The sequence below is a fragment of the Rhamphochromis sp. 'chilingali' genome (genome assembly GCF_963969265.1).
Source record: "Rhamphochromis sp. 'chilingali' genome assembly, chromosome: 18".
Taxonomy (NCBI): Eukaryota; Metazoa; Chordata; class Actinopteri; order Cichliformes; family Cichlidae; genus Rhamphochromis; species Rhamphochromis sp. 'chilingali'.
In genome coordinates this window covers 3,357,362-3,382,866 of record NC_137945.1, presented here as the reverse complement: position 1 = coordinate 3,382,866, position 25,505 = coordinate 3,357,362, and the positions used below count along the sequence as shown (strand labels likewise).

The 25,505-nt window shown below is 43.4% G+C and overlaps 1 protein-coding gene across 4 annotated transcripts; it reads left to right on the top strand.

The window, feature by feature from the left end:
- The first annotated feature begins 456 nt into the window (after positions 1-456).
- Positions 457-24,843, top strand: LOC308386419 (uncharacterized protein). 4 transcript variants are annotated; one of them, XM_080865924.1, is made up of 8 exons: positions 457-745; positions 1,850-1,973; positions 4,939-5,014; positions 5,209-6,141; positions 7,333-16,428; positions 18,118-18,193; positions 18,303-18,899; positions 23,507-24,843. In XM_080865924.1, exons 3-5 carry the CDS (start codon positions 4,997-4,999, stop codon positions 7,558-7,560), a joined length of 1,179 nt encoding a protein of 392 aa, XP_080722050.1. In that variant the 5' UTR covers positions 457-745; positions 1,850-1,973; positions 4,939-4,996; the 3' UTR covers positions 7,561-16,428; positions 18,118-18,193; positions 18,303-18,899; positions 23,507-24,843. The 4 variants fall into 4 exon arrangements, with proteins under 4 accessions (XP_080722050.1, XP_080722052.1, XP_080722051.1 ...); XM_080865926.1 differs by lacking the exon at positions 1,850-1,973 and having other exon boundaries at positions 7,336-16,428; XM_080865925.1 differs by lacking the exon at positions 1,850-1,973 and having other exon boundaries at positions 23,510-24,843.
- Positions 24,844-25,505: the final 662 nt, after the last annotated feature.

The window sequence follows — 25,505 nt, the reverse complement described above, 5'->3', positions numbered from 1 at the left end:
ATCAGAAAATAAGTTGGTGAAATCTGGACTGATGAGTTTATTGTCAGCATTTTAATCATGAGTTTAAAGGCTGTAGGTTGCAGCCACTGCTCGGTGTATTAATGTAACAGGGCTCAATGCTGGTTCTAATTTCAAGCTTTTCTTTGTGAAATAATTTAGAAATTCATATTTTATTGCACAAATCATTATTTAAATGAGAATTCTTTATTTCTATGTGTGTGATTCTTGCAGTCCTCCATAAGAATCCCACCCTGGTGTAACATTGTTAAAGAGAGACGAGCGTCAGGCTGTTCCAATTCTCAGCACCGCTCTTCTCTTTTCCTGAGTCCTTAACGTCATCCTGGGAAGGAGAATTGCTTTCATCGAGGCAAAGGAAAACAAAACACCACGTGGTTACGCTGCGCAGCTGAGTCACGTGACCGCACAGTAACAAACCACAGCAGAGTCGGAAGAGTGGGGCGGAGCAAATGTGTGCAGGAGAGGAGTCGAGCAGAGAGAGCTGCTTTTTCATGAAACGGGAGTAAAGTAGTGAACTTAGAGGAGAGAAACAAACTAAAGCATCGATCATAAACCACTACCAACGTCCTGATCGATATCTGCATCGATCTGCCCACCCTTGTCTCCTGGATCGTAGCTGAGATCAGCGTGAACCACGTGGGTCTCTGCTCCCTGATCTGTTTCCTGTGTTTGGAAAGAGTTCCGGCTTCATCGCGGAGTTTCTCTCGGTTTGTGGGCTCATCTAAAGGTAAGCACCGAGCTAACTTTACTGTGAGTTCAGTTCATGTTGAGTTTAGCTCCTGAACAGTGGCGGTCGTAGCCTGTTTGGCGCCCTGGGCGAACACTCCCTCCCCCCCCCCCCCCCCCCCCCCACGCACAAAACATATTAAGGATTGTACATTAACATAAAACTGTTGTACACACACATATGAAGAGAGAGAGAGAGTATACATTGTATGCAAACTGCTACCAAACAGCCATCATAATTCGTCATACAATGAGAACAGGACAAATCAACAAGTGACAATGACTAATTAATACTAAAATCTGTAACATAATGTACTGTTTGCAGTTTAGTCTGTTGCTGTTGCTATTTTTACCATTTCTTCTTGGAGCAACTGTAACCCACATTATTTCCTTAGGGATTAATAAAGTATTCTGACTCTGATTGGTTCAGGATGAGCTGCCATTATCCAATCACACGTCTGCTTACCTGCATCTTTTGCTCGTTTCTCCTCCTCTTTTCTCTAAACTGAGCACCTGATGGCTTTGAACTTTTCTTGTCCATCTTACATTGGTTTTAATTTTGCACTCCAGTATGAACACCCATTCCTCAACCCGAGGATCACCACAACATAACACAACAGACCTACACCTTAGTTCACAGGTTCACTTAGTCTAGGGTGCATTTCTGAGATTTCACACAACCCAGGATTCAAATCATGAATCCATAATAGGCTTGGATTTACATCATTATGAATGAAATGTGCTCTATCTGGAAGCAGCAGGACCCCCTCCCCTTTCGATGGGTTGTGTGTGAGACTTTAAATCATCAAACTGTAAATTATAAGTTTTAAATTGTTATTGATCCTTTACCCCGAGTCCTAATGTGTATATTTATTTTCTTACTCTTCTTATATTTATTGTTTGTTTACTTGCACTGCTGTAACTGGAGCCTCGTCGTCTCGTCTCTCTGGACTGTCTGTAGCGGAGATGACAATAAAGTTTACTTTGACTACAGCAGCGAGCAGGAGCACCGAGGAAAAACATGGGTGCAAATTATAAGTCTGTATCATGATGTCTGGTGTTTTAGTGTTTGTTGGTTTGTTTTTATTTTGTTTTATTTTGCGAGTTGGTTATTAGATGCTGCTCCAGCCGCCGCCCCGCCCTCTCCTCTCTGTGCCGCAAGCAGCAGGCGCACCTCGCAAACGAAGGGCGCCCTTACTCCCAGCAAATGGGCGATAGAAAACCGATCGGTGCGTATGCCATTCCCAATATGCGCTGGCTGGGGAGCATGAGTATGAGCATTTTTTTTTTTTTTTTTTTTTTTTTTTTTTTTTTTTTTTTTCTTTTGCCGATGCCCGTGATGCCGCCCCCCCACCACGGTGCCTACAGCCTCATTTATATTTGAAGTGACCCGAGCAATCAGTAGTTTTCTGATGAGGCAGCAGCTCTCCAGGGCAGAGACAATGTTCTTATTTTTCTCCTTCTCCCTGAGGGTCTTCCACTTTAAGCTGGGTCCTTTTTATTCCAGTCTCTCTGTAAATAGTTATGTTGTTTATATTTATGTTTAATGTTTTTCTGTTTGAGAATTTTAATATTATTTGAAATAAATTTTTGTAATGACTAATGTCTCAGTTCTACTACACAGCAGATATTGGCACAGAACTTGACACATGTAGAATTTATTTCATATTATACTAATGAAAATACTAATACTAATGTATAGCAACATAGTGATGACCAACATAGTGATGACCAATTATTTAAGAGAATAAAGAGAGGTTAGTTCCAGGAGCTGCCCCGTCGTCCAGGGGCAGCACCTGGAGCAAATGGTGAAACTCACCAAACTGCTCACGCCTCTGGAGGACCTGATGGACCCAGGTACGGTGAGGACGTCCTTTACGCCGCTGCTCTGTTCTCCACAGTAAATAGAAAAGGGAGACTCTCTCTTCAAACGCTAGCTCGACAGCTGCCATCTTGCAAACATACCGTCTGGCACAACTTCCTCCCACATTTCCACTTCAATAATTCACGTTGGACACGCGTCGAGGTGCGAATTTGCATGCGTCAAGCTAGGGGCGTCTGGCGCGTTTTGGTCGTGTCTACTGCATTCGGTGTGAACACACCATAAAATCTGGGACTCTCCACCATTTGAACCTAGAACTGAAGAAGCTTCTCAGACGAGAGGTGAAACGTCTTCAAGCAACTTAATGAAGTGGTGATCATGTCCAGGCCGTGTTTTATAATCACAGGGGTTGCTGAAGGTGTTGAATGTCTTGGGTGGGGGAGTAACAGGTCATTGTTGGTAGACTGATGACTAGGTGTGAAATGTTGGTAGAGTGGGGTCTTTAGGTTTGTGCTTGGTTCACTGTCTGAGTGTTTTCCAGACAGAATCAGAGTCATTAGCTGAAAACAGTTTTTGGAGTTTAGCCTCACTAAACCTGAACAAGGAATGAATGAATGCCTTTATTTGTCGGTTGCAGTTGCCTGCAACTGAAATTGCTGGTTTCCAAAAGGGAGTCAGCATGAGAAGAAAACAAGAACTCCATAGCAGATAAAGTAAGCACCGATATTATCATACCATAACACCATAAAACACAGACAAGCAACATGGGGGAGTATGCCGTGTGCACAGCTGCATCTGCAATCTTGCGATCCCGACTCCGGTTGAGCCGCTGTCCACATGGGAGGTAAGCATGGGGAGGCGTTGGATTCGAGTAAGGGAGGGTGGTGGTGAGGGCGTATCAGTGTACATGTGTGTGTGCGTTTCGGGATGCGTGTCCTGTGTTCAGCCTGAGAAAGTGGCCTTCCGCCTATTAGGCAAAGATCAACAGTCCGCAGCCTACTGAGGTGGCAATGAAGAATCAGGCAAGAGAGTCAGCTCGTTCTCGTTATCATATCTGAGGGAAGAATTGTTGTTGTTCGCCTCAGCCTTCAAGTGTCCAGCTGGCGCCTTCAGGGTGGGGGGTAGCCGCATGAGAAATCATGGTTATGTTGTTTTCGGACGAACAGACTGCATCAATTTTACAGTTGTTCTTAATGTCCATCACTGGTCTCCAGGTGTATCTCCCGTTTAAGAGCTGTGAGCTCCTCCAAGATCTTTCCCATATTTTGTTCAGTAAGAACAGTCCCAGCACTCACAGCTCTTCCCACACTTTCGATCATAGCGGCTAGCCTTGTGCCGGTTTGAACAGCAGTCACCACTTTCTTCAATTTCCGATAAGCCAGGGCCATGCCAGCTCCGATCAGCAAGAATCCTGTTATCATGGTTCCAAATAGGTAGATGTCTCCAATATCCTCGATAGACAGTCCCGCTAGGCACACAACATGCCACTTCTGCCACCCGTCCATCGTGTATCCAGCAGGGAACGTCCCTTCAGGACACTCGGGCTCTCCCGAACCCAGGCTTCTCGTTGAGAATAGAGTGCCAATTGCGTTAAGGGACCAGTTGATCAAATTCATAGTTCTTCTTTAGGTTTTAGAGAACAAGAGTGAGAATGAGACACTCTCTCAGGGTTTGACTCAGACAAGACCAGACAACGACATAGAAGCAAGCGAGCAGGGAAGATAACCGGGAGGAGAGCGTGAAAGAGGTGTCCGTCTCCTCCGAGAGCCAAAGTGGGAAAAAAAGAAACTGTCTCCCCTTTAGCTTAGCTGTGAACCAGAGCTCGTCAGTATTCTAACTCACCCTGGTGTGTGATGCTGTGCAGCTGTCCTCACAGATGCTGATGTTACAGGACGTCACAGCATCTCTATAGTAATCCAAATTGTTAATAACAATCCTGAAAACCTGCCAGTCGGTGCAGTCCAGACACACCTGCAGATTCTCCACAGCCTCATCAGTCCACTGCTTCAGTGTCTTTACAAAAGCTTAAGACAGTTTCAGTTTGTGCCTGTTTGCAGGGATCAAGTGAACCATGACATGGTCTGAGAATCTTGATGTAGTTTGAGATGATGACCCTCTTACTATCAGCTCACCTTCTGTTTTGTAGAGTATTTTTTTTATCCATTTTGTTTAATAAAATCTATGAGGTTCAAATGAAGCACCAAACTGCAGTTACTCAGTCAGTGGAGGTTTATTACTGCAGTTTCTCACCACTGTTGTTAACTGAAGGCTGACACACTGACTGAAGACATTTAGTTTGAGTGGATTTGAGCTTTCCATCTCAGCTTCTTTTGGTCAAGGATGAAATACATATAAATATATTTTTGTTCCAGCTGATCATCAGGAGGAGACGAGCCATTTAGACTCAGCTCAGCCACTACAGAGGAAACAATGACTTCAACCCAAAAGGTGAGCAAGAATATCACTGTGGACGTTACAACTCTCATTGTAGCATATCATTGTAATGTGATAATATCAGCAGAAGGTGGTGGTAACACACCTACAATGTGTTTGTTGACCTCTTTGATTCCACTAATGGAGTTTCAGTTTGTTCCACGACTGCATTTCACTCACTGCCTCTGTTTGTATCTCTGTCACTGCAGGACCAACATGGAGCGAGAAGTCAGCGCTCTCAGGAGGCCGACAAACCTCACAGAAGAAAGGGAGAGAAAACATACAGCTGTGAGGAGTGTGGGAAGGATTTTACTCGGGCCGACAGCTTAAAAACACACCAACTCATCCACAGTCGAGTTAAAGCTTACAGCTGTGAGTTGTGTGGAAAATCTTTTACCCTGGCTGGAAACTTGAAACGACACCAGCTGACCCACAGTGGAGTTAAAGCTTACAGCTGTGAGTTGTGTCGAAAGTTTTTCAACCAGGCTGTACACTTAAAGAGACACCAACTCATCCACAGTGGAATTAAACAGTACAACTGTGACTTGTGTGGAGATTTTTTTACCCACCCTGGAAGCTTGAAAAGACACCAACTCATCCACAGTGTAGTTAAACCGTACACCTGTGACTTGTGTGGAAATGCTTTTACCCAGGCTCAAAGCTTAAAAACACACCAACTCATCCACAGTGGAGTTAAAGCGTACACGTGTGACTTGTGTGGGAAATCTTTTACCCAGGCTCGACACTTAAAAGCACACCAACTCATCCACAGTGGAGTTAAAGCACACAGCTGCGATCAGTGTGGCAGAGCTTTTACTCACAGTAGCCACTTACAGAATCATCTAGTTACCCACTCTGGAATTAATAAGTACAGATGTGACATTTGTGGAAAAACTTTCAGTCGCAATGGGGACCTAAATAGACACATCCGCATTCACACTGGACAGGATGTTTACTGCTGTGATCAGTGTTGGAAACCGTTTACAACAGATGCACAGTTACAAAGCCACATGCTTAGCCACACTGAGGAGAGACCTTATAAATGTGACCTGTGTGATAAGGCTTTTAAATCTCCACGTTACCTGAAAATACACCAACAGATCCACACCAGAAAGAAACTCTACAAGTGCAGTTACTGTGAGGTATGTATTTATATTTATATCTTCTAATTTCAGTGTCACTGTTTGGCTCATTAAATTGTGTTAGCATGTTAGTAATTCTACTGGACTGAATGGCATCTACTGGAATTTGGAAAATGTCAGTAAAGAACATGATGAGTCATCTAACTAACAGCAATTATTACTGTTACTTTGTATCCATATTTGAGGATTTACAGTTGCAATTGTTTTGAAGCATTATTTAAATTAGTCCTAAGAGCAACTGGTGGAAAGTCACCTTAATTCCAGTCACTCTGCAGTAACTGGATCGAATGGAATATGGATCTTGTAAATGGCACTAATTGATCTTCTCGGATGGGAGGTGAAACATCTTTGAGAAACTTTAAAAACTCCAGATGCTTTTCTTTACAAGCTCCTTAGACTACGATAATGTACGCCTGAGAACCTTCACAGACTGGGTATGATTTTACAACTCCTTTAAATTCTGATTCAGTTTGATTTTGACTATTATAATTATTCCATTTAGCATGGATATATATAGTGTAGAGGAACCCTGTAAAATAAATATATTCATTTCCAAATAAAGAACAGATCTTAACACAGTTACTTATGGTACTTTTTAAATTTTATTTCTGAGATTTGTGGTATTTCACAGTATATTTCCTCCATTTTGCACATGGACATCTGGTTTTATTTGTGGTCTCAGTCCCAGCTCACTTAACTCTCACTTCCAAGTTTCAAAAAAAGAAATATATTTAAAAATCTCCTGAAATTTCCTTTCCTAATAATTTCTGTGAATGTGTGAGTAAGGTATGTTGTATAAGGTGCTTTGAGTGCTCAGAGTGGAAAAGTGCTCTATATGAACCAGTCAATTTTACTTGTATTCACTAACTTAACAATAGGAGGGTTATCTAACTAAAACCAATCAGTGTATCCCACCTGACCCCCTCAGAATCAGCTGACTTTTAATAGTCTCCAAGTTTTATTTAAATGTCCTATGTATGTATAAGTATGGTGAGAGTCTGTTTGCAGCCAGGGTAGCAGTGCTTCTTGCTGTTCCTCTGCATCACAGACATTTATTGTAGCCCATTAAGCTGTTATAATGTAAACAGTAAAATATAATTGGATGTTGTCAGAGATGCTCTTTATTTCAGGTGGCGTTCAGGATTAAAATGTTGAAGGACTGACTCACACTGTCTTTGTGTCTTTGTTTAGAAGCAGAGTGACACAGATGGATCCAGTTTTCAACCCTATTGTCAGTGTGGTGGTGGGAAAGCGTTTCGTTGTGACCTTTGTGGAAAAACTTTCAACCAGCAACGAAGCCTAAAAAAGCATCAGCTTAGACACACACAAGACAAAATGATCTACTGTAAAGAATGTGGAAGAGGCTTCCCCACTCAATCTGATTTTAAACAACATGAACTGTTCCACGGTGGGGTTTAAAAGCACGCCTGTAACCAGTGCTTACCAGCTTAAAAGACATAAACGAGTCCACACAGGAGAGAAACCATACAAGTGTAGACACTGTAACAAAAGGTTCTCACAATCGAGCAGTCGTAACCTTCATGAACGTACACATGTTGAAGGGAACTTCAGCTGTGACCAGTGTGACAAGAGCTTCAAGAATCTCAGTTCATACTCCGAACACAAACGATCCCATTCTCATTATACATTATCTGCTCTGTGCAAACAGAGTAAGCGTGATCATTAAATCATTCCTATTACTGAATCACAATGACTCTGCAGAGACAGAAAGATCCTCTTCTGGGGCCCGTTCTTCGTACCTCGCTAAGTAAGTTAGCTGGATTTGATTGTTGACCATTTCGCGTGATCTTGGATCGTTCGGTTCTCCGAAGCTCATCCGGGACTTGCTGTCATAGCAACAGAGCCGTAAGCGTAAACCTGCTCGGGAGCAGGTTTACTTTATGTAAACAAGATTAGATCGCGGCCACTCAGGTATGTCCGCTTCATGTATACGAAAGCAACAGCGATATTTTACCACTGTTTCACCATAAATAAATATCATCAATGTAACTAAAGACAATGCAGCACTTGATCCTTTTATTGATTTCATACAGATACATACAGGTCATTTCCTAACAAAGGGAAATGTACTATTAATCATTCTATTACATGTATGTGATTATTACAGATGTAATTCTTATTTTAGAGTAGTAATAGTAAATTACTTCGTGTAATCAAGATGAGAGACCACGGCTATAAAAGCGAAGGTGGATTTGGGAAGCCTGTCGCAGCCATGTCCTGTCCGTATACGCGAGCCACCCATTGCGGAAGGTGCAAGATTGATAAGGAGAGTCCTCAGAATTCAGCGTATATTGCGGGATAGACAGGATCCTTTAGCTCAGCGCGAGAGTGTGCTCATAGAGAGATATCGATTTTCCCGTGAGGGTATTATTCACTTAACCAACTTGTTGACGAGGGGGTGCAGGACCACCACCTGTCTTTTGTTGCTCTGCCCTTTTCTTGGTTGCTGTTATAAACAAACAGATTATTTCAGGGTCTCTTTCCAAGAGACGAAAAGCAATATAAGTGATAAATATTACCATTCTATAGAATATTCTAATATTTCACTTTTACTTGTTCCCATGTTCTAGTGGGTCCTGTCGTGGCTCTAATGTGAAAGAGGATATAATGTAATATAATATAATAAATTTACCCTACCACCTACTGCTGATGGCCAGAGGGGCCGATGGTGCGATATGGCAGCCTGGCTTCTGTCAGTCTGCCCCAGGGCAGCTGTGGCTACAACTGTAGCTGCCTCCACCAGTGTGTGAATGTGAGAGTGAATGAATAGTGGCATTGTAAAGCGCTTTGGGTGCCTTGAAAAGTGCTATATAAATCCAATCCATTATTATTATTATTATTAAATTACTTACGAGTTTAATTTGTCAGCAACTTCCTGCCAGCCCTCTCTCCTTGCTTTTGCAGCCTTTGCAGTGTTCCCTTGCGTTTTAATTAAACTCTGAAACTCCTGAAATCCCTCAATCAAGAGTTCTTGCTCTGCTGCCGAAAAATACCGAGCGCGCTCCTTCGACATTTTCGCCGACCAATCAAAGGGTTGCCGATCAATGTTTCTACTATCGATGCGTAGCCCCTGTTAAGCCACCCAGTGATCTCGCATTACTTCATCCAGCTATACTAATCGTCAACAACAGGTGTGTTCGGGGAACCGGAATAGCGAGCTCAAAGTTGGCGCGATGATTTGATCTTGGATGTAGTAAGCGAGGTACGAAGAACGAACCCCTGGTTTCAGGGTCAGACTTAAAAACCTTGAGATCAGGCTCCACAGAGTTCAGATGGAATCTCCTGTAAAGAGTGTCAGCTGATGTCACACTTGGATCTCACAAGGTAGCTCTGATTTCTGAACCTGCAGTAAATAATCCTGAATCTTAAATTTAATAAGATGCAAATATAGATGTGTACATCAAGTTTTTGTGTTTTAATTTTAATGGATTTTATTGCTCTGAAATGTTATTCCTGTCACATTTACATAATCCCCCCTCAGAAAACAGTAGTGTTTAGTTGTAATACTTGTATTATAAAGTTATAGAAATATCTTTTAAAGCCAACTGATAAGTGTCAGTCTTGGTAGCTGGGGATCAGTCTGCCAGGGCCTCCGCTCCTGGCCACCGCCTGACTCGCATTGCACCCGACCCCTACCGTGCCTCCTGCGGGTGGTGGGCCTGCAGGAAGATGGACCCCTGTCCCTTTTTCGGGGTGTGTCCCCATGGACTAAGGCCCGGCCAGCATACGCTCGCCCTCGGGCACCCTCCCCGGGCCTGACTCCAAGGCGTGTCCCCGGTAACCATATCCCAGGCAGGGTGAACTGTTCCCTCGATGGTCTTTTCACAGGGGTCTTCTGAATCGCTCTTTGTCCAACCGATGCCAAACGGATGATGTCACAGGTTCGGAGTTTTGACTGCCGTCCCCTCTTAATTTAACTGATTAATATGTTATGAAGCTTAACTTTAATCTCAGCCAAACCGATTTACTCAAATAAAACTTTGAAGTAGACCAAACATTAAGATTTGGAAGTTATCTAAGAGACTTGTATATCATGTTTAACCTGAGTAGGAAAAAGGCCGAGGGGGGGTTGAAAACGATGTGTGGGAGTCTGTTCTCGCTGGGCTCTAGTGATCCTTGACCTCGCAGTCTGCTATCAAGCTGGTGGGTAACAGGCATCTCCGGAAACGTCGAAGCACTTTTGTATGTATGGGATATCTTGATAAATCAAGCAGATATTTGAAGTTTACACAACTACATTCTATCCTGAAAATAACTTAAAAGTTTATTTTGTGACCCAGAAAGAGTAATATTTAAAAAAATTTAGCCACGCTCCTCCGCCGTTGCCGTGTTTAAATTTTGGACAAAATGCATTCTGGGATATTTAGCTGTACCAAGTTCACACAAGTCACCACCAATGCATGCTCGATAAAATGGGCGGAGCGAGAACACATCTGGGAATTTTTTGCGTTCTCTGCTTGATGCGCATGTCACTGTCACTACCTGATCCGTACTGGAAACCCGATCGGTACCACACATGTGCGAAAGGCCACTATTTCTGCTCATTTATGATAGTTACGGGTCAGAGTATCTGTTAAGATGTTAACAATATTAAGTATCTCTTAAAATGTTATAATGAAACATTTATATTTAACGTAGAGAAAAATGAAAAATAAAAAGATAGCCACAGATCAGGACTCCCCGATCCTTACTGCACATGTATGTGCAAAGTCAGACCGTACAAATCGGGTCTACACGATTCGTACCGCGGATGTGCAGATGTTTTCTTCTTCTTCTGTTTCTTTTAATGGCAGTTTACTCCCCAGTGTACGAGGATACTGCCACCTGCTGACCGAGCGAATGAACCCTTTTTTTAACTGAACTGGGCGTGTTAAATTTGATTTAGTGATAGTCGAGTGTGTTTATACTTGTCTGTGTGGAGAGGATTGTTGGAATAGTGATGAGGATTTCCGCTATCACTGTCAATTGTCAGTAAACACTTAATCTGGGTGATGAATCTTCATGTGACATATTACTAGAGCTGTATTATTAAGTCTGTCATTAGGCGCCATTCTTCTTATTTTAAAGTGTTGTTGTTTAATTGGGGGACGCTCTCTGTTAAGGAGAAAAGCATGAATTTGTTTGTATACGGATTATCTGTTGTTTAAATGTCCCGGGCAGTCGAAAAGGAGGCTAGGAGCTAACTGGACGCTAACCGTGTCACTCAAATAATACTGTCGCAATGTTGGCAAAGAGAAGAAATGACGTAAGATTTGCGCATGCATGGTATGGATCGGGTAGCGACAGCGTACTTTGAATTGGAACAGTACTGATGACGTGTCATGAGTAGGGATGGGTATCGTTTAGGTTTTATCCGATACCAGTACCAAACCGGTAGTTTTGAAACGGTGCTTAAACGGTGCTCGAACCGGTGCTTAAAGAATGGAGAACACAAAATTGGTCCAAAAACCTCTCATGTTCAGCTGTTTTTTTTATAAAAAGATAACAATGTTAGCCTTTTCTGCAGCTACAGGGGATTTATGGCATCACTCTTGGCCAAAAACTTCTCATGTTTAGCTGTTTTCCTCTTTTTCTTTGGTCATTTTAGCCTTTTTGGCCAGGGTGAAGGGAGTATCTGCCATCAAACAAGAAGACAGCCGCATGTAGCTATGATGATGTTTGCTAGTTCACCTTACATGCATTAATGTAATAACGTGGTTAGCCTACTCAACGTAAATTACACACGAACAACATTAAGCTACTCACGCAGAGAAGAACGGCTGCTGCTGCATCATCATCCTCATCATTTCTGCTACACTGGCAGGGCTGGGGGCCAGGACTCTCCTCTTCGGGTTTTTGGGGATGTTGCTAACTCCGGGTCCGATAACAGGCACCATACCTGCAGTAGATGCGCTCGGTGTGAGGTCTCGCAGCAAGCTCTCAAATACGGCGCATTTCTCAGCTTGTAACAAAATGCTATACGTCATCAGGTGTTTCATCAGATTCGAGGTGTTACCTCCTTTGACAGTATCACAGTATCAGCTTAAAGCACTTGTTGCAGGCTCCTGAGTTTGCATCTTTTTCTGTGAAGTACAGCCAGACTTTGACCGCTTCACCTTGGGCATTTTTAATCTGTAGCTCTGCTCTAACTGAACGTACGTACCTGGGCCCGCCTACTACGCTCGCAAAGGTAAAATGATTGGCTGGAATCCAAAGTGTGTGACATCTCAGGAAAAAAAACACCGAAATAAAGCACCGAAATGTGCGCAGCTTATCGGTCTGGTTACTACCGTTCACGTCAGAACCTGTGCCATCATCGCACCGGATACCGGTACCCATCCCTAATCACGAGTACACGAGAACACAAGTACGCATATTGAGACAGGTCCAATTTCTTCACCCTCTGCCAGGATTCTGTGAGGAACATAACGTCCAAGCTATCACTCATTTAAAAAAGCCATTTAGTATAAATGATTTGTTGGCATATAGATTTGAAACAAAGAACTGAAAAACACTTGAAATATAGTTGCATATAAGACATTCATGAAAACACAAAAACTGTCATTGTAGTGGGGTTTTTTTTTTAGTTTAAAGAATATGATAAATATAAACTACTATGTAAATGATTATTTATGGCAAGAAAATGTATTATTTTCAATTGGATTAATGGAAAACTACCAACAATAACTCAGTGGTATAAAGAAATCTTTAGAGCTTTACCAATGGAAAGACTGAGTGCAAAATTAAGTGGCAATGATGATATTTTTTTGGATATGTGGCGCCCTGTAATGGATTACTTATCTGATGATCTGAAGACAACCATAGTGAGAGGGGCAGGCCCACTCCAATGGCGGGTTGGGTTTGTCAGGACAAATGTGTAAATGCGTGGTAGACCAAATTATTTACCATACTGTATTAGTTTTCTGTTTACATGTCTCAGACTGCTTATTATGTTATTTTTGTTTTTGTTTTTTTTTGTTTTTCCTTTGTTGTGGTTCTGATAGTTGTTTTTGTTTTTTGTTTTTTGGGGAATAAAAGGAAAAAAATAAATAAATAAGAAAAAAGTTTCTCGTACTCATGCTGCCCTGACATACTGCCAACGTATTTTTGGGATAATAATAATAATGGATTGCATTTATATAGCACTTTTCGGGGCCCTCAAAGCGCTTTACAATTCCACTATTCATTCACTCTCACATTCACACACTGGTGGAGGCAGCTACAGTTGTAGCCACAGCTGCCCTGGGGTAGACTGACAGAAGCGAGGCTGCCATATCGCCCCATCGGCCCCTCTGGCCATCACCAGTAGGCGGTAGTTGAAGTGTCTTGCCCAAGGACACAACGACCGAGACTGTCCGAGCCGGGGCTCGAACCGGCAACCTTCCGGTCACAAAACAAACTGCCAAATCTTTGAGGCACGATTGCCCCGATGGCATAGGCACCGATCGGTTTTCTATCGCCCATTTGCTGGGAGTAAAGGCGCCTTCCATTTGCGAGGTGCCCCTGCTGCTTGCCAAACATAGGGAGGAGAGGGGCAGGGGGGGGGATTCTCTGGCTGGTTGGAGCAGCACCTAATATCCAACTCGCAAAATAAAACAAAATAAAAACAATCCAACAAACACGAAAAGACCAGACATTATAACACAGACTTAGAATTTGCAGCGATGTTTTTTCTAAATTCTATACACGAAAAGTGAGCGCGAGAGCCCTCAGTGTGGCTGCTTGCTGCTTTTCTGAAGTCAAAGTAAAAAGAGGGAGTGTTTGCTCAGGGTACCAAACAGGCTAGGACCGCCCCTGCCCACCTCTACTGATGAGTTTACTGTCAGCATTTTAATTATAAGTTTAAAGGCTGTAGGTTGCAGCAATTGCTCATACACTGTGTATAAATGTTACAGGGCACAGTGCTGGTTCTAATTTCAAGCTTTACATTGTGGATGAATTTACAAATTCATATTTTATTGCACAAATCATTATTTAAGCGAGAATTCTTTATTTCTATGTGTGTGATTCTTGTGGTCCTCCATAAGAATCCCACCCGGGTGTAACATTGTTACAGAGGGATGAGTGTGAGGCTGTTCCAACTCTCAGCACCTCTCTTCTCTTTTCCTGAGTCCTTAGCAATTCTCCTTCCCACGATGACGTTTTCATCGGCACTATCTGATATCCTCGTGTCGGTGTTCCCACATCATCATAATAAATGTTGTTCCAGGTTCAACATTGCAAGTGACCAAACACATTGTTGTGACATCATACTTTTGCGACTCCGGGATAAACCGCCTTAAAAAAATCTACTTAACTTGCGAGAAACCGCCTCTGTCCGCCGATCCAGCAATTGAATTCTTTGCATTTCAGGATACTGATCTTTAATAAACGGTAAGCATCATACATATTGTCCTTGCAAAATTTCATAAATGAATGAACCGTTTGGCTTGCAAAAGTATGTAATAATTATTTGTAATAATTTATTCTGTTTTGGGAGTGTTTTTTATGTATCTGTATTATATTATACATACACATTAAAAGTTGTCAAGGGAAAATTGTATTTAGTAGTCAGTATAATCTTTTAGTTTGCATATGGTAGAATACTGCATGTAGTTATTTGTATTAGGAAATATTCAACCATGTATACTTAGAGGCATATAATCAATTGTGTGTGATCTCTAGCAGGCTGCAGGCTTGGTGTGCACCCCAGGAATGCACCCCCACGTCCTGGGAGCATGAGAGCTTGTACCTTGTCTTATTGTTTTATGGTAGGATTAACGTAGTTACGTCTGTTCTAGTCTAAGTGCTTTAACTGCTTGACTTCCTCACCGTGTTATCTAGGGTGAGGCTACCCTCTTCCTGACCAAGGATGTTTTCCCTTTGTGCTTTCATGTATATGACCCTTTGATCAGACACACACACACACACACACACACACACACACACACACACACACACACACACACTGAAGTATAAAATAAAGACCGGGGCAGTGCTCGGCGCGAGTCTCTTAGTAGGGAGCTGCCCTTGCTAGCAAGAGTTCTGTGTGTTTCTCTTCTCTGAGTCTTTGCTGAAGAAGTGTTTTAGAATATTTTCCCTAACAAAAGTGAATCTCTGTCCAAAAAATGCAGTCAGTTTACTTTTTACTCACTATGAGTATCATTCATTATTCTTCCCCAGTAATTAAGGTTAGGATATGTATTTTTTTTTTGTTCCAATCCATTCTTCTTTTGCAGCATTTAAATAACCTTTATCAGATTTGATGGTTTTGTTACAGACTTTCCAAAAAAGTGTTTTTCTTTCACAAATGTGGGATTAAATTGTGTTAAAATGTACAAAACAGTGATGTCATGTTTTGAGACGAGGACCCAGGCACAGAGAGACTTGATGAATTTAGGAATCTTATGATTTAATAAAGAAATTTGCTGACTTGCACAGAGAGGATAAAATTATGATGACTCATAACGGAGAAGAAGACAACAGACGACGAGGACAGGGAGGAACAGGGGTTTAAATGCACCAAGGAGACAGTCACAGAGAACTCGGGACAACTGGAGACATTTAAGGATGCAGGGACTGACAGAGACAGGGAAGAAGTCTCATCGTGACGTGTAAAGTTTATTTTGCCTGGCTGGGCAGCTCTCTGGGTGCTCAGCACCCCCAAAGCTCTGATTCTAGAATCGCCCCTGGTTCTAACCTTCATTTCATGGACGCACAGTGTGAGCACTCAGGTCGCATCAGAGCATCGGGCCGTATAGTGTGAGACCCTGCATCGTGACTTACGAACATCTAACCCCTGCGAGTAAATCGTGCAGTTTGAGCAGGAGCTGAATCGCGCGACTGAAAAAATCGCACAGTGTAAGCCGGGCATAAGGAAAAGAGGTTAGCAAAAGGAGATAGGCGGTACTTTTGAAAAAAAAAAAAAAAAAAAAAACTCCGCGTGGTTACGCTACGCAGCTGTGTCGCGTGACCACACAGCAACAAACCACAGATGAGCAGGAAAAAGGGGGCGGAGCAAAGTGTGTGTGCGTGCGCAGGAGAGGAGTCGAGCAGAGAGAGCTGCTTTGTCATGAAACGGGAGTAAAGTAGTGAACTTAGAGGAGAGAAACGAACTAAAGCATCGATCATAAACCACTACCAACGTCCTGATCGATATCTGCATCGATCTGCCCACCCTTGTCTCCTGGATCGTAGCTGAGATCAGCGTGAACCACGTGGGTCTCTGCTCCCTGATCTGTTTCCTGTGTTTGGAAAGAGTTGCAGCTTCATCGCGGAGTTTCTCTCGGTTTGTGGGCTCATCTAAAGGTAAGCACCGAGCTAACTTTACTGTGAGTTCAGTTCATGTTGAGTTTAGCTCCTGAATGAGGTCTTCTGCTGCTCTCCTCGGTGTCTGTTCACAGTTTATTGTGAACACGTTGAGAGAAGAGTGAGAGAGTGTTTGAAGTGATAACAGGAAGTCAGAGCGATCTGCTGCAGTATCAGGGTCACAATAAATTTTATAGTCCAGCTGCTGTGGATGAACACATGAGAGGCTGTAAACTCCTACAGTCTCATTTTAATGAGTCTGGCTGTTGTAAAGTGATGCACAGGAAGATGGTAAATGGCCTGTATTTGTATAGCGCTTTACACATTCAGTCACCCACACACTGGTGATGGCAAGCTACAGAGGCGAGGCTGTCGGACACTGTTGCCACCGGGCCCTCTGAACACAATGGGTGAAGTGTCTTGCCCAAGGACACAACAACCGAGACTGTCGTAGCTGGGGCTTGAACCAGCAACCTTCCGATTACAAGACGAACTGCCAACTCTTGAGCCACAATCGCCCCGATGTTAACAACAGATGTTAACAACAGATGTTAACAAAAGCTAATGAAACAGAGATGAAAGTTCATGTTTGAAAGCACTGAGAATTAAAATAAATGGTGGTGGTTAATGTGCAGCTCTTGGTGATTTGGGGGAAGAATTATGTTTTTAATCCTGTTGGGTATTGAATGGTGGTGTCACGGTTGTGGCAGCAATCGTGTGGTGTTGTGGAAAGGACCCTAAATGCTGGCATATATTATATGGCTCTGACCTTTTAACTACATTTCCAGTCACTCCATTTATGGCGTGACCTTTTAACAGACCAACATGTAAAAGCATAAGTGAGCAGTCCTGCTAATCTTATAACAAGAGGAACATGTGGATTCTTATGCACAACAAAAAATTACAGCGAAGAGTCCGCTCCCTGCATGCTGTTCTGTTTTGTAGAGTTTTCTATACATTTTGTTTAATAAAATCTATAAGGTTCAAATGAAGCACCAAACTGCAGTTACTCAGTTGGTGGAGGTTCAGTAGTGCAGTTTCTCACTGTCATTGTTAACTGGAGGCTGACACACTGACTGAAGACATTCAGTTTGAGTGGATTCGAGCTTTCCATCTCAGCTTCTTTTTGTCACGGGTGGAATACATATTGTCAGGGATTAAACAATTATCAAAACACTCGGGTGAAGAAACGACACTCAGACACTTCAACAGTTTAACGTGCACGGGTGAGAGTTCAACAGATACTCACACCCCGCACTGGTCTTACGTCTTTATTTATACTTCATGGTACATGGTGAAACGCACAGATAAAACAGGAACTTAGCTGCACGCCCTTCACTCGTGGGTGGAGAACATGCAGTTCCTGGAACTTAATCTAACAATAACAGCTGGTTTTCACAACTTATTGTGGTTAATGCTTTGTACGCTATCTATGGCAAACCTTCTGTTGCTATGTGCTGACAACTAGAATATGCTTAAAGAAATGAGCTCTTGCAAGGATGGTTATATTTGCACACATCCCTTGTGATCTCCTCAAACAGTGGTGGCACACTGTTCAGAGAGTTCATGATAGAAAGACGTTTGCATAAGCAGAAATATTAAACACTTATCAGTATATCACTCAGTTACATTTCATGACAATAAAAGCTTAAAATACTCTAACACATATAAATATGTTTTGTGTTCCAGCTGATCATCAGGAGGAGACGAGCCATTTAGACTCAGCTCAGCCACTACAGAGGAAACAATGACTTCAACCCAAAAGGTGAGCAAGAATATCTCTGTTATTGAACCTGTGTGCAGGTTATGGAGTTTCAGTTTGTTCCACGACTGCATTTCACTCACTGCCTCTGTTTGTATCTCTGTCACTGCAGGACCAACGTGGAGCGAGAAGTCAGCGCTCTCAGGAGGCCGACAAACCTCACAGAAGAAAGGGAGAGAAGAAACACACCTGTGACGATTGTGGGAAGGGTTTTATCAAGGCTAAACACCTGAGAGCACACCAACTCATCCACAGTGGAATTAAACCGTACAGCTGTGACTTGTGTGAAAAATCTTTCACCCAACTTGGACACTTAAAAACACACCAACTCATCCACAGTGGAGTTAAAGCATACAGCTGTGATCAGTGTGGTAAATCTTTTGCTCTCAGTTGCACCTTAAAACGTCATCGAGTTACCCACTCTGGAATCAAAGCGTATAGATGTGACATTTGTGGAGACACTTTCAGTCGGCTAGGGACCCGAAATATTCACCAACGGATTCACACTGGACATGATGTTTGCTGCTGTGTTCAGTGTGGGAAACTGTTTACAACAGATGCACAGTTACAACGCCACATGTTTACCCACAATGAGGAGAGACCTTATAAATGTGACCTGTGTGATAAGACTTTCAAATCTCCAAAGTCCCTGAGAAAACACCAAGAGATCCACACCAGAAAGTAACTCTACAAGTGCAGTTACTGTGAGGTATGTATTTATATTATTATCTTCTTATTTTAGACTGAGTGTTTGGAACAACTCTGTTAATTAAATTGTGTTAGCATGTTAGTAATTCCACTGGATGCAAAGGCATCGACTGGATGTCCGTAAAGAACATAATAAGTCATCTTACTAAAAACAATGATTCCTGTTACTTGGTATCCATGTTTGAGGTACAGTTGCATTTTTTTGAAGCATTGTTTAAATTATTTGTAATTTTCCAACCTCAACCTTCATGTAGATTATAGGGATGGGTAGTCTAAGGAGCTTGTAAAGAAAAGCATTCGGCCTTCTTTAAGTTTCTTGAAGACGTTTCACCTCTCATCCGAGAAACTTCTTCAGTCTTTTTTTTTTTTTTTTTTTTTTTTTTTTTTTTTTTGCGACATTACGTGATGGCAGAGCTTCAGTTCATCCTTTGTCATTTTTTTTTTTTTTTTTTTTTTTATTTATTTATTTTTTTTTATAAATAGGACAGGGGGAATGAATGAGAGAGAGAGGGGGAGAGAAAAAAAGAAAACCAAAGGGGAGAAGAGACGGTGAGAAGGGGGGGGAAGAGAGACAAAAAAAAAAAAAAAAAACTCCTGGGTCACCTGTATGGAGAAAAAAAAACAAACAAACAAACAAACAAACAGAGGAGACAGCAAACAACAAAGAGCAACATAATAATAGAGAAAACAAAGCACCATCACAATAAACTAGCTAGTCATAGATATCAGTATTTACTAAGTAATAAACAATATTGTGCAGCACGCAAGATAGACAGCGCACAGTGTGCTTTGAGGCAGCAGCCAAGAAAGCTTTAGTCCGCGTCTGTGAATACCCATGTGTGCATACCTGTGTGGATCAGCATGCTTGCATTCCAAAGGTTTCTCCATGTAATGATCTGCTAGGGAGTGTGGGGGGGCCTCAGCCCCGTCCTCCAGGGTGTGAAGCGGGTATGGAGGAGATCAAAACTCCAGACATCCAGAGGCCCCCAGAACACAAAAGACCATGGAAGACCAACAGAGGGGCAGCCGCGCCACTGTTCCAGTAAGAGCTGAGGAGAGTCCCAGATGAGGGCTCACTCAGCAGCCGCGGAGCAGAAGCCAGGGGGGGTTGCAGTGACGCGCCCGTGAGCTCCGCCGGCCCCCAGCTGCGCCTGAGTGACCGAGCCCTAGGCCGAGAGGCCGGGGGCACCCCACCTCCAAAGGGGGCCCGAGCGAGCCCCAGGCCCCAGGCCCCGACAAGCGGCCGCCAAGGAGTGAGCCGGTGTGTACCCGGACGCCCACCCCCAGACACAAAGAACCACCAACACACCGACACCTGAGGGAGTCCGCCACCGGCAGGGGAAGTGGTGGTGGGTGGAGATAGGCCTCCAAACCTTGGAGGGCCTGAGGTGTCCCCAGAGAGGTGGCGTCTGATACCCAACCTGACATATAGACACAGACATACAGGCACACACAGACACAAACATCCATTCCCACCCTCATGCTCTCATATGCACTCACTCCACACTCAACCAACGTGGAGACAGACATAAAGAGACGCTGTACACATAATCACACTCCCCAAGCGTACTCTACAATCCGGGTCTAGGTACCCTTGCCCCTGGAGGGGGGAATTGCACCCAGACCCAGGTGGTGTTACCCTTTTCCCTGCGGTGGGGAGAGGCAGACCACCCCGACTCCGCAGCAGCAGGGAGGCCCCACACCCCAGACCGCAGTCGGACGGCCAACTCCTCCTACTAGCCCTCCCGCTCCAGCAGGCCGCAGAGAATGGGGGTGGGAGAAGACTCCAAACCTCCCTCCACCCGCTCATTGTAGTGTTGATGCATATGTGTTCTAAGGTGCAATTAAAACCCAGGAGGGCATGGAGCTACCTGCCAAGGAGCAGCAGGTAAGCGCATAGCCCCTCCTGCTAACCCTCAATGACTAAGTGTATTTAAAATTGAGAGGTGGGCAACGACGTCAGGGGTGAGGTATACACCCTGATGGTGATTTGGACTCCGTGATTGTGCCCACCCCCAAGATCCTATATGTATGTGTAATGAGAGTGTGAATAATGTGAATGTCTAAGATGTGGGATAAAATTGAGGCAGAGGCAGCCAGAAGGGGACAGGGGGGGGGGTAGCCTCCTCTGCACCCTGGTGACATACCCCCACTCCAAGGCCCTGCATGTGTGGGTGGTTGTGGAGGAGCGGGAAGAGGGAGGCAGCTGGAGATGGGGAGGGAAGGAAGGGAGGGGCAGGTAACCCCTCCCTGGGGCCAGCTCCCCCGCTGACCCCAGTAGGCACTCCCACCCTCCGCGACCCGCCAGGGAAGGGGGGCCCAGGCCCATCAGACCGGGGCCCAGTGCAGTAGCGCCCCCCGGCTCCACAGAGCCCTGGACAGTCCACCCAACCCCACCACAGAGAAAACTGCACCCACCCCACCAACCACACATCTTCCAGACTACATAAGACGGTAAACGCCCAGGCTGAGATCTTCCTCCACCTCTCCTGTATCTCCCCCTCCTGCAGAGAGTTCCTGAGAGAAGAAAGCTCCTGCCAGATGTGACCATCCCCCCCACCAAAACTTCTTCAGTCTTTAGAACAATTAGTTCCATTCACAAGGTCCCAATTTAATTCACTTGATTTGGTAGAGAGTCTCAGCGTTTTTAAACCCTTAGGGCTTTAAAATCTGGGAAAACCTTCACAGACAATAGGGCTGGGTATTGTCACTGATTTCTAAAACTCATTCAGTTCTGATTCACAAGGTCCCGATCCAATTAGTTTAGACTGAATTTGATTTTGACTTTATGTGCTGCCAGACATCTGGCTTTAGTTTTGGCTTCACCCTCAGTGGAGTCTCAGTCCCTGGTCACTTGACTCTCACATGGCCCCCTCTTGTTACCCACTTGCAAGTTTCATACATGGCAAAATACATTTAAAAATATATATTGTACATATCAGAACTGCTCTATTTTACTTGTATTCACTAACTGAACAACAGGAGGGTCATCTAACTAAAAGCAATCAGTGCATCCTACCACACATTCAGAATCAACTTACTTTAATAGTCTGTTAGTTTTATTTACATGTCCTCAAAGTATCAACCAATCAATCAATCTTTATTTATAAAGCACTTTTCATACAGAAATGTAGCACAAAGTGCTTTACATGGTTAAAAGCAGCCCACCCCACCCTCCAACTCACTCCCCACACTCTCTTTTTTTTGCCTGTCCCGTTTGGCTCTTTTGCCATCAGAATTATTGTCTAAAGGCGAAGAAAGATGCCCAACAGATTTACTTTACCAAATTGACCATCCCAGCTTTGCCGTAATGGTCTGTTTGATTCACCTTTTATTGTTTATTTTATTTTTTATTTTCACTTGCTAAATACAGGACAGACTTGACTGAGGAAGAGAAAGGGGAGAAAGAAAGAGGGAAAAACAGCAGAGAAGAGGGACAAGGATAAAGGGCAAAAAAACAAAAACCAACAAAATAAGCAGACAAAAAATACATATATCAATCACCTGGATCACCTGTTGAGAAAGAAAACAAGTAGAAGATAGAATAAACAACAGGACGATGATCTATGGGAATATAACAATAAAACCAAAATATTAAACATTATTGTGCAGCACATAAGATCAACAGAACACAGTGTGTTTTGAGGTAGGAGCCAAAAAGGGTGTAGTTTGTGTGTGTGATCACCCGTGTGTACACCTGTGAGCATGGACGCGCTTGTATTTAAAAGGTTCCTTCATGTAATGATCTGCTAGAGGGTGTGGGGGGGCCATAGCCCCGTCCACCAGGGCATGAAGCAGGTATGGAGGAGATCAAAACTCCCGACATCCAGAGGTTGGCATGTTGACATTTTTGAAGAGGCCGGAGGTTATTAATGTTTTTGGAGTTACTGGATTTATGATAATTGTGTTGCTCTCTGTTTGTGATTATGACGGGTATTATGTTGACTGTGGGAGAGAGAGGTCCAAGTCCAGAGTTTTTGTGTATTACTGTTAAAAGTTGAACAGATATAGGAGCTGGGACCAGGGGGACATCAGTCAGTGGCGGATAGATCAGCAGGTAATGTCGGTTTGAGTAATGACAGGGCGGTGTGCGGGAGTGCTGTACACCAAATGGTAAATTGGCGGACAGCAGACGGCATCCCCAGGCGTTGAGGTGGAGCCCGTCTGCCCCAAAAAGATGCCTCCTCTCCCAGAAGGCATCAAAATTGTTAATAAAACCCACACCATGGGAGACACAGGGGGAGGAAAGCCAGGTGTTAAGGCTGAGCAGACGGCTGAAATGGCCTATCCCTCTGCCTTCTGATATCCTTTGTTCCAGCTCGATCACTTTTTGGCTCAGGTTGATGCAGCTTTCACAACTGGATGTTGAGGTAAGTGGTGCCATGACTCACGCAGTATTTGACAGTATTTGTTCGCTGCACCTCGTTCACAAAGGCGCTGAGCTGCTTCAGTGGCTTCTCTATCAATGCAACCAAGCTGTGTGTATAGTTTCACTGTGACAGTAAAATGTAACTGGATGTTGGCAAAGATGCTCTTTATTTCAAGCTTCATTCTGGATTAAAATGTTGAAGGACTGACTTACACTGTCTTTGTGTCTTTGTTTTGAAGCAGAGCGACACAGATGGATCCAGTTCTCAACCCTGTCGTCACTGTGGTGGTGGGAAAGAGTTTCGCTGTGACCTTTGTGGAAAAACTTACAGTAATCAAAAGAGCCTGAAAATACATCAACGTAGACACACTGGAGACAAAATGAACTACTGCAAAGAATGTGGGAGCGGCTTCCCCACTATAAGTGAATTAAAAAACCATGAACTTTGTCACAGTGGGGTTAAAAAGCACATCTGTGACCAGTGTGGGTCATCCTACACCTCTGCAGGTGAGCTTAATAGACACAAACGAGTCCACCCAAGAGAGAAACCATACAAGTGCAGACACTGTGACAGAAGTTTCTCGTACTCAGGGAGTCGTAACAATCATGAACGTACACACATTGAAGGGAACTTCAGCTGTGACCAGTGTGACAAAAGTTTCGGTAAGCTCAGTTCATACTCCAAACACAAACAATCCCACGCTGCAAATAAATTGTTTCACTATTACCAATGTGCAAAAACATTCACTTCATTATCTGCTCTGAGCAAACATCAGCGTGATCATGAAATCACTCCCATCACTGGATCACAATGAATCTGAAGAGACAGAAAGATCCTCTTCTGGTTTCAGGGTCAGAGGTCTGAAAAAACAGATAAACAGATTTATTAACTATCTACAGCAGCAGTCCCCAGCCTTTTTTGCGCCACGGACTGGTTTAATGTCAGACAATATTTTCATGGACTGACTTTTAAGGCGGATAAATACAACAAAATAAAATGATATGACCAAGACAAACACTGGAATTTTGTAAATAAAATAATAAACGTGAATTCACCGTGTAATCGTGTAACTTTATTAGCAGCGTCCTCCGGAAATGCGCCCACAAGATTGAGAGCAACATCCTCCTCTCTGCCCCTTAATGCTCTCTGGTCACTATGGTAACATGTAGATGTTTCTTTCAAAATAAGACACACAACTACAACATGGGGAAAAGACCCAGGCAAAGAGAGTTAATGAAAACCATAAATTTCACGCCCAAGCCTCAACTCTCGCGGCCCGGTACCAAACAACTCATGGACTGGTACCGGTCCATGGCCTGGGGCTTGGGGACCGCTGAACATGGTTTAACATTCCACATTGTATACAAGACTTACAGGCAAATACAGAAACTAATTTCAGTGTGTTTTTCTTTTTAAGTTTAAAACATATCTTAAGTGGTAAGACAATGAATTTTACTCTGACTGTCCATGTTATATAGCAGTATCCATTTTATCATGCATGTATGCTACTTTTTTCTGCTGACTGTAAATGTTTTTCTTTTGTATTCATGAAATAAACTAGACTTTCACAGTTTACGTTTTTTACTGTTTCTGCTTTTGTTCACTCCAAGTTGGACAAAAACCCACAGACAGGCAGAGTAAACTAACAATGTGAAGCAATCACAGACTGTGTATTAAATGGAAAATGGCCTGTATTTGTATAGCGCTTTACTTAGTCCCTAAGGACCCCAAAGTGCTTTACACTACATACAGTCCACCCATTCACAAACACATTCACACACTGGTGATGGGAAACAACATTGTAGCCACAGTTGCCCTGGGGCGCACTGACACTGATTAGCAGAGATGGGCAGTAACGCGTAACGCGTTACTGTAATCTGATTACTTTTTTCAAGTAACGAGTAAAGTAAGGGATTACTATTGCAAAAACAGTAATTAGATTACCGTTACTTTCCCGTAGTAACGCTGCGTTTCTGCGTTACTAAAACCGTGATTTCTTTGCGATAATGTCTCATGACAGTGACGTAAGCGAGTGCGCCGTTGGTGACAACAGCTGTGTGCAGATCAACAATGGATCACATATCGATTGCGGGAGAGAGTATGAGCGTGCAGCGTTTAAAGCGTGGAAGTACTGACCTTACTTTGAGTTTGATTCCATAAAAAGTGACAAAAACATTAGTGTCCATCGTGTGTGGGAAGAAAACTTCTTTTTACAGCGAAAAAACCCCTAAACTTCC

Excerpts from the sequence above, each read along its gene's own strand:
- LOC308386419 (XM_080865925.1), top strand. Across the intron at positions 6,142-7,332 it reads ACAAGTGCAGTTACTGTGAG|AAGCAGAGTGACACAGATGG; the intron begins GTATGTATTTAT and ends GTCTTTGTTTAG.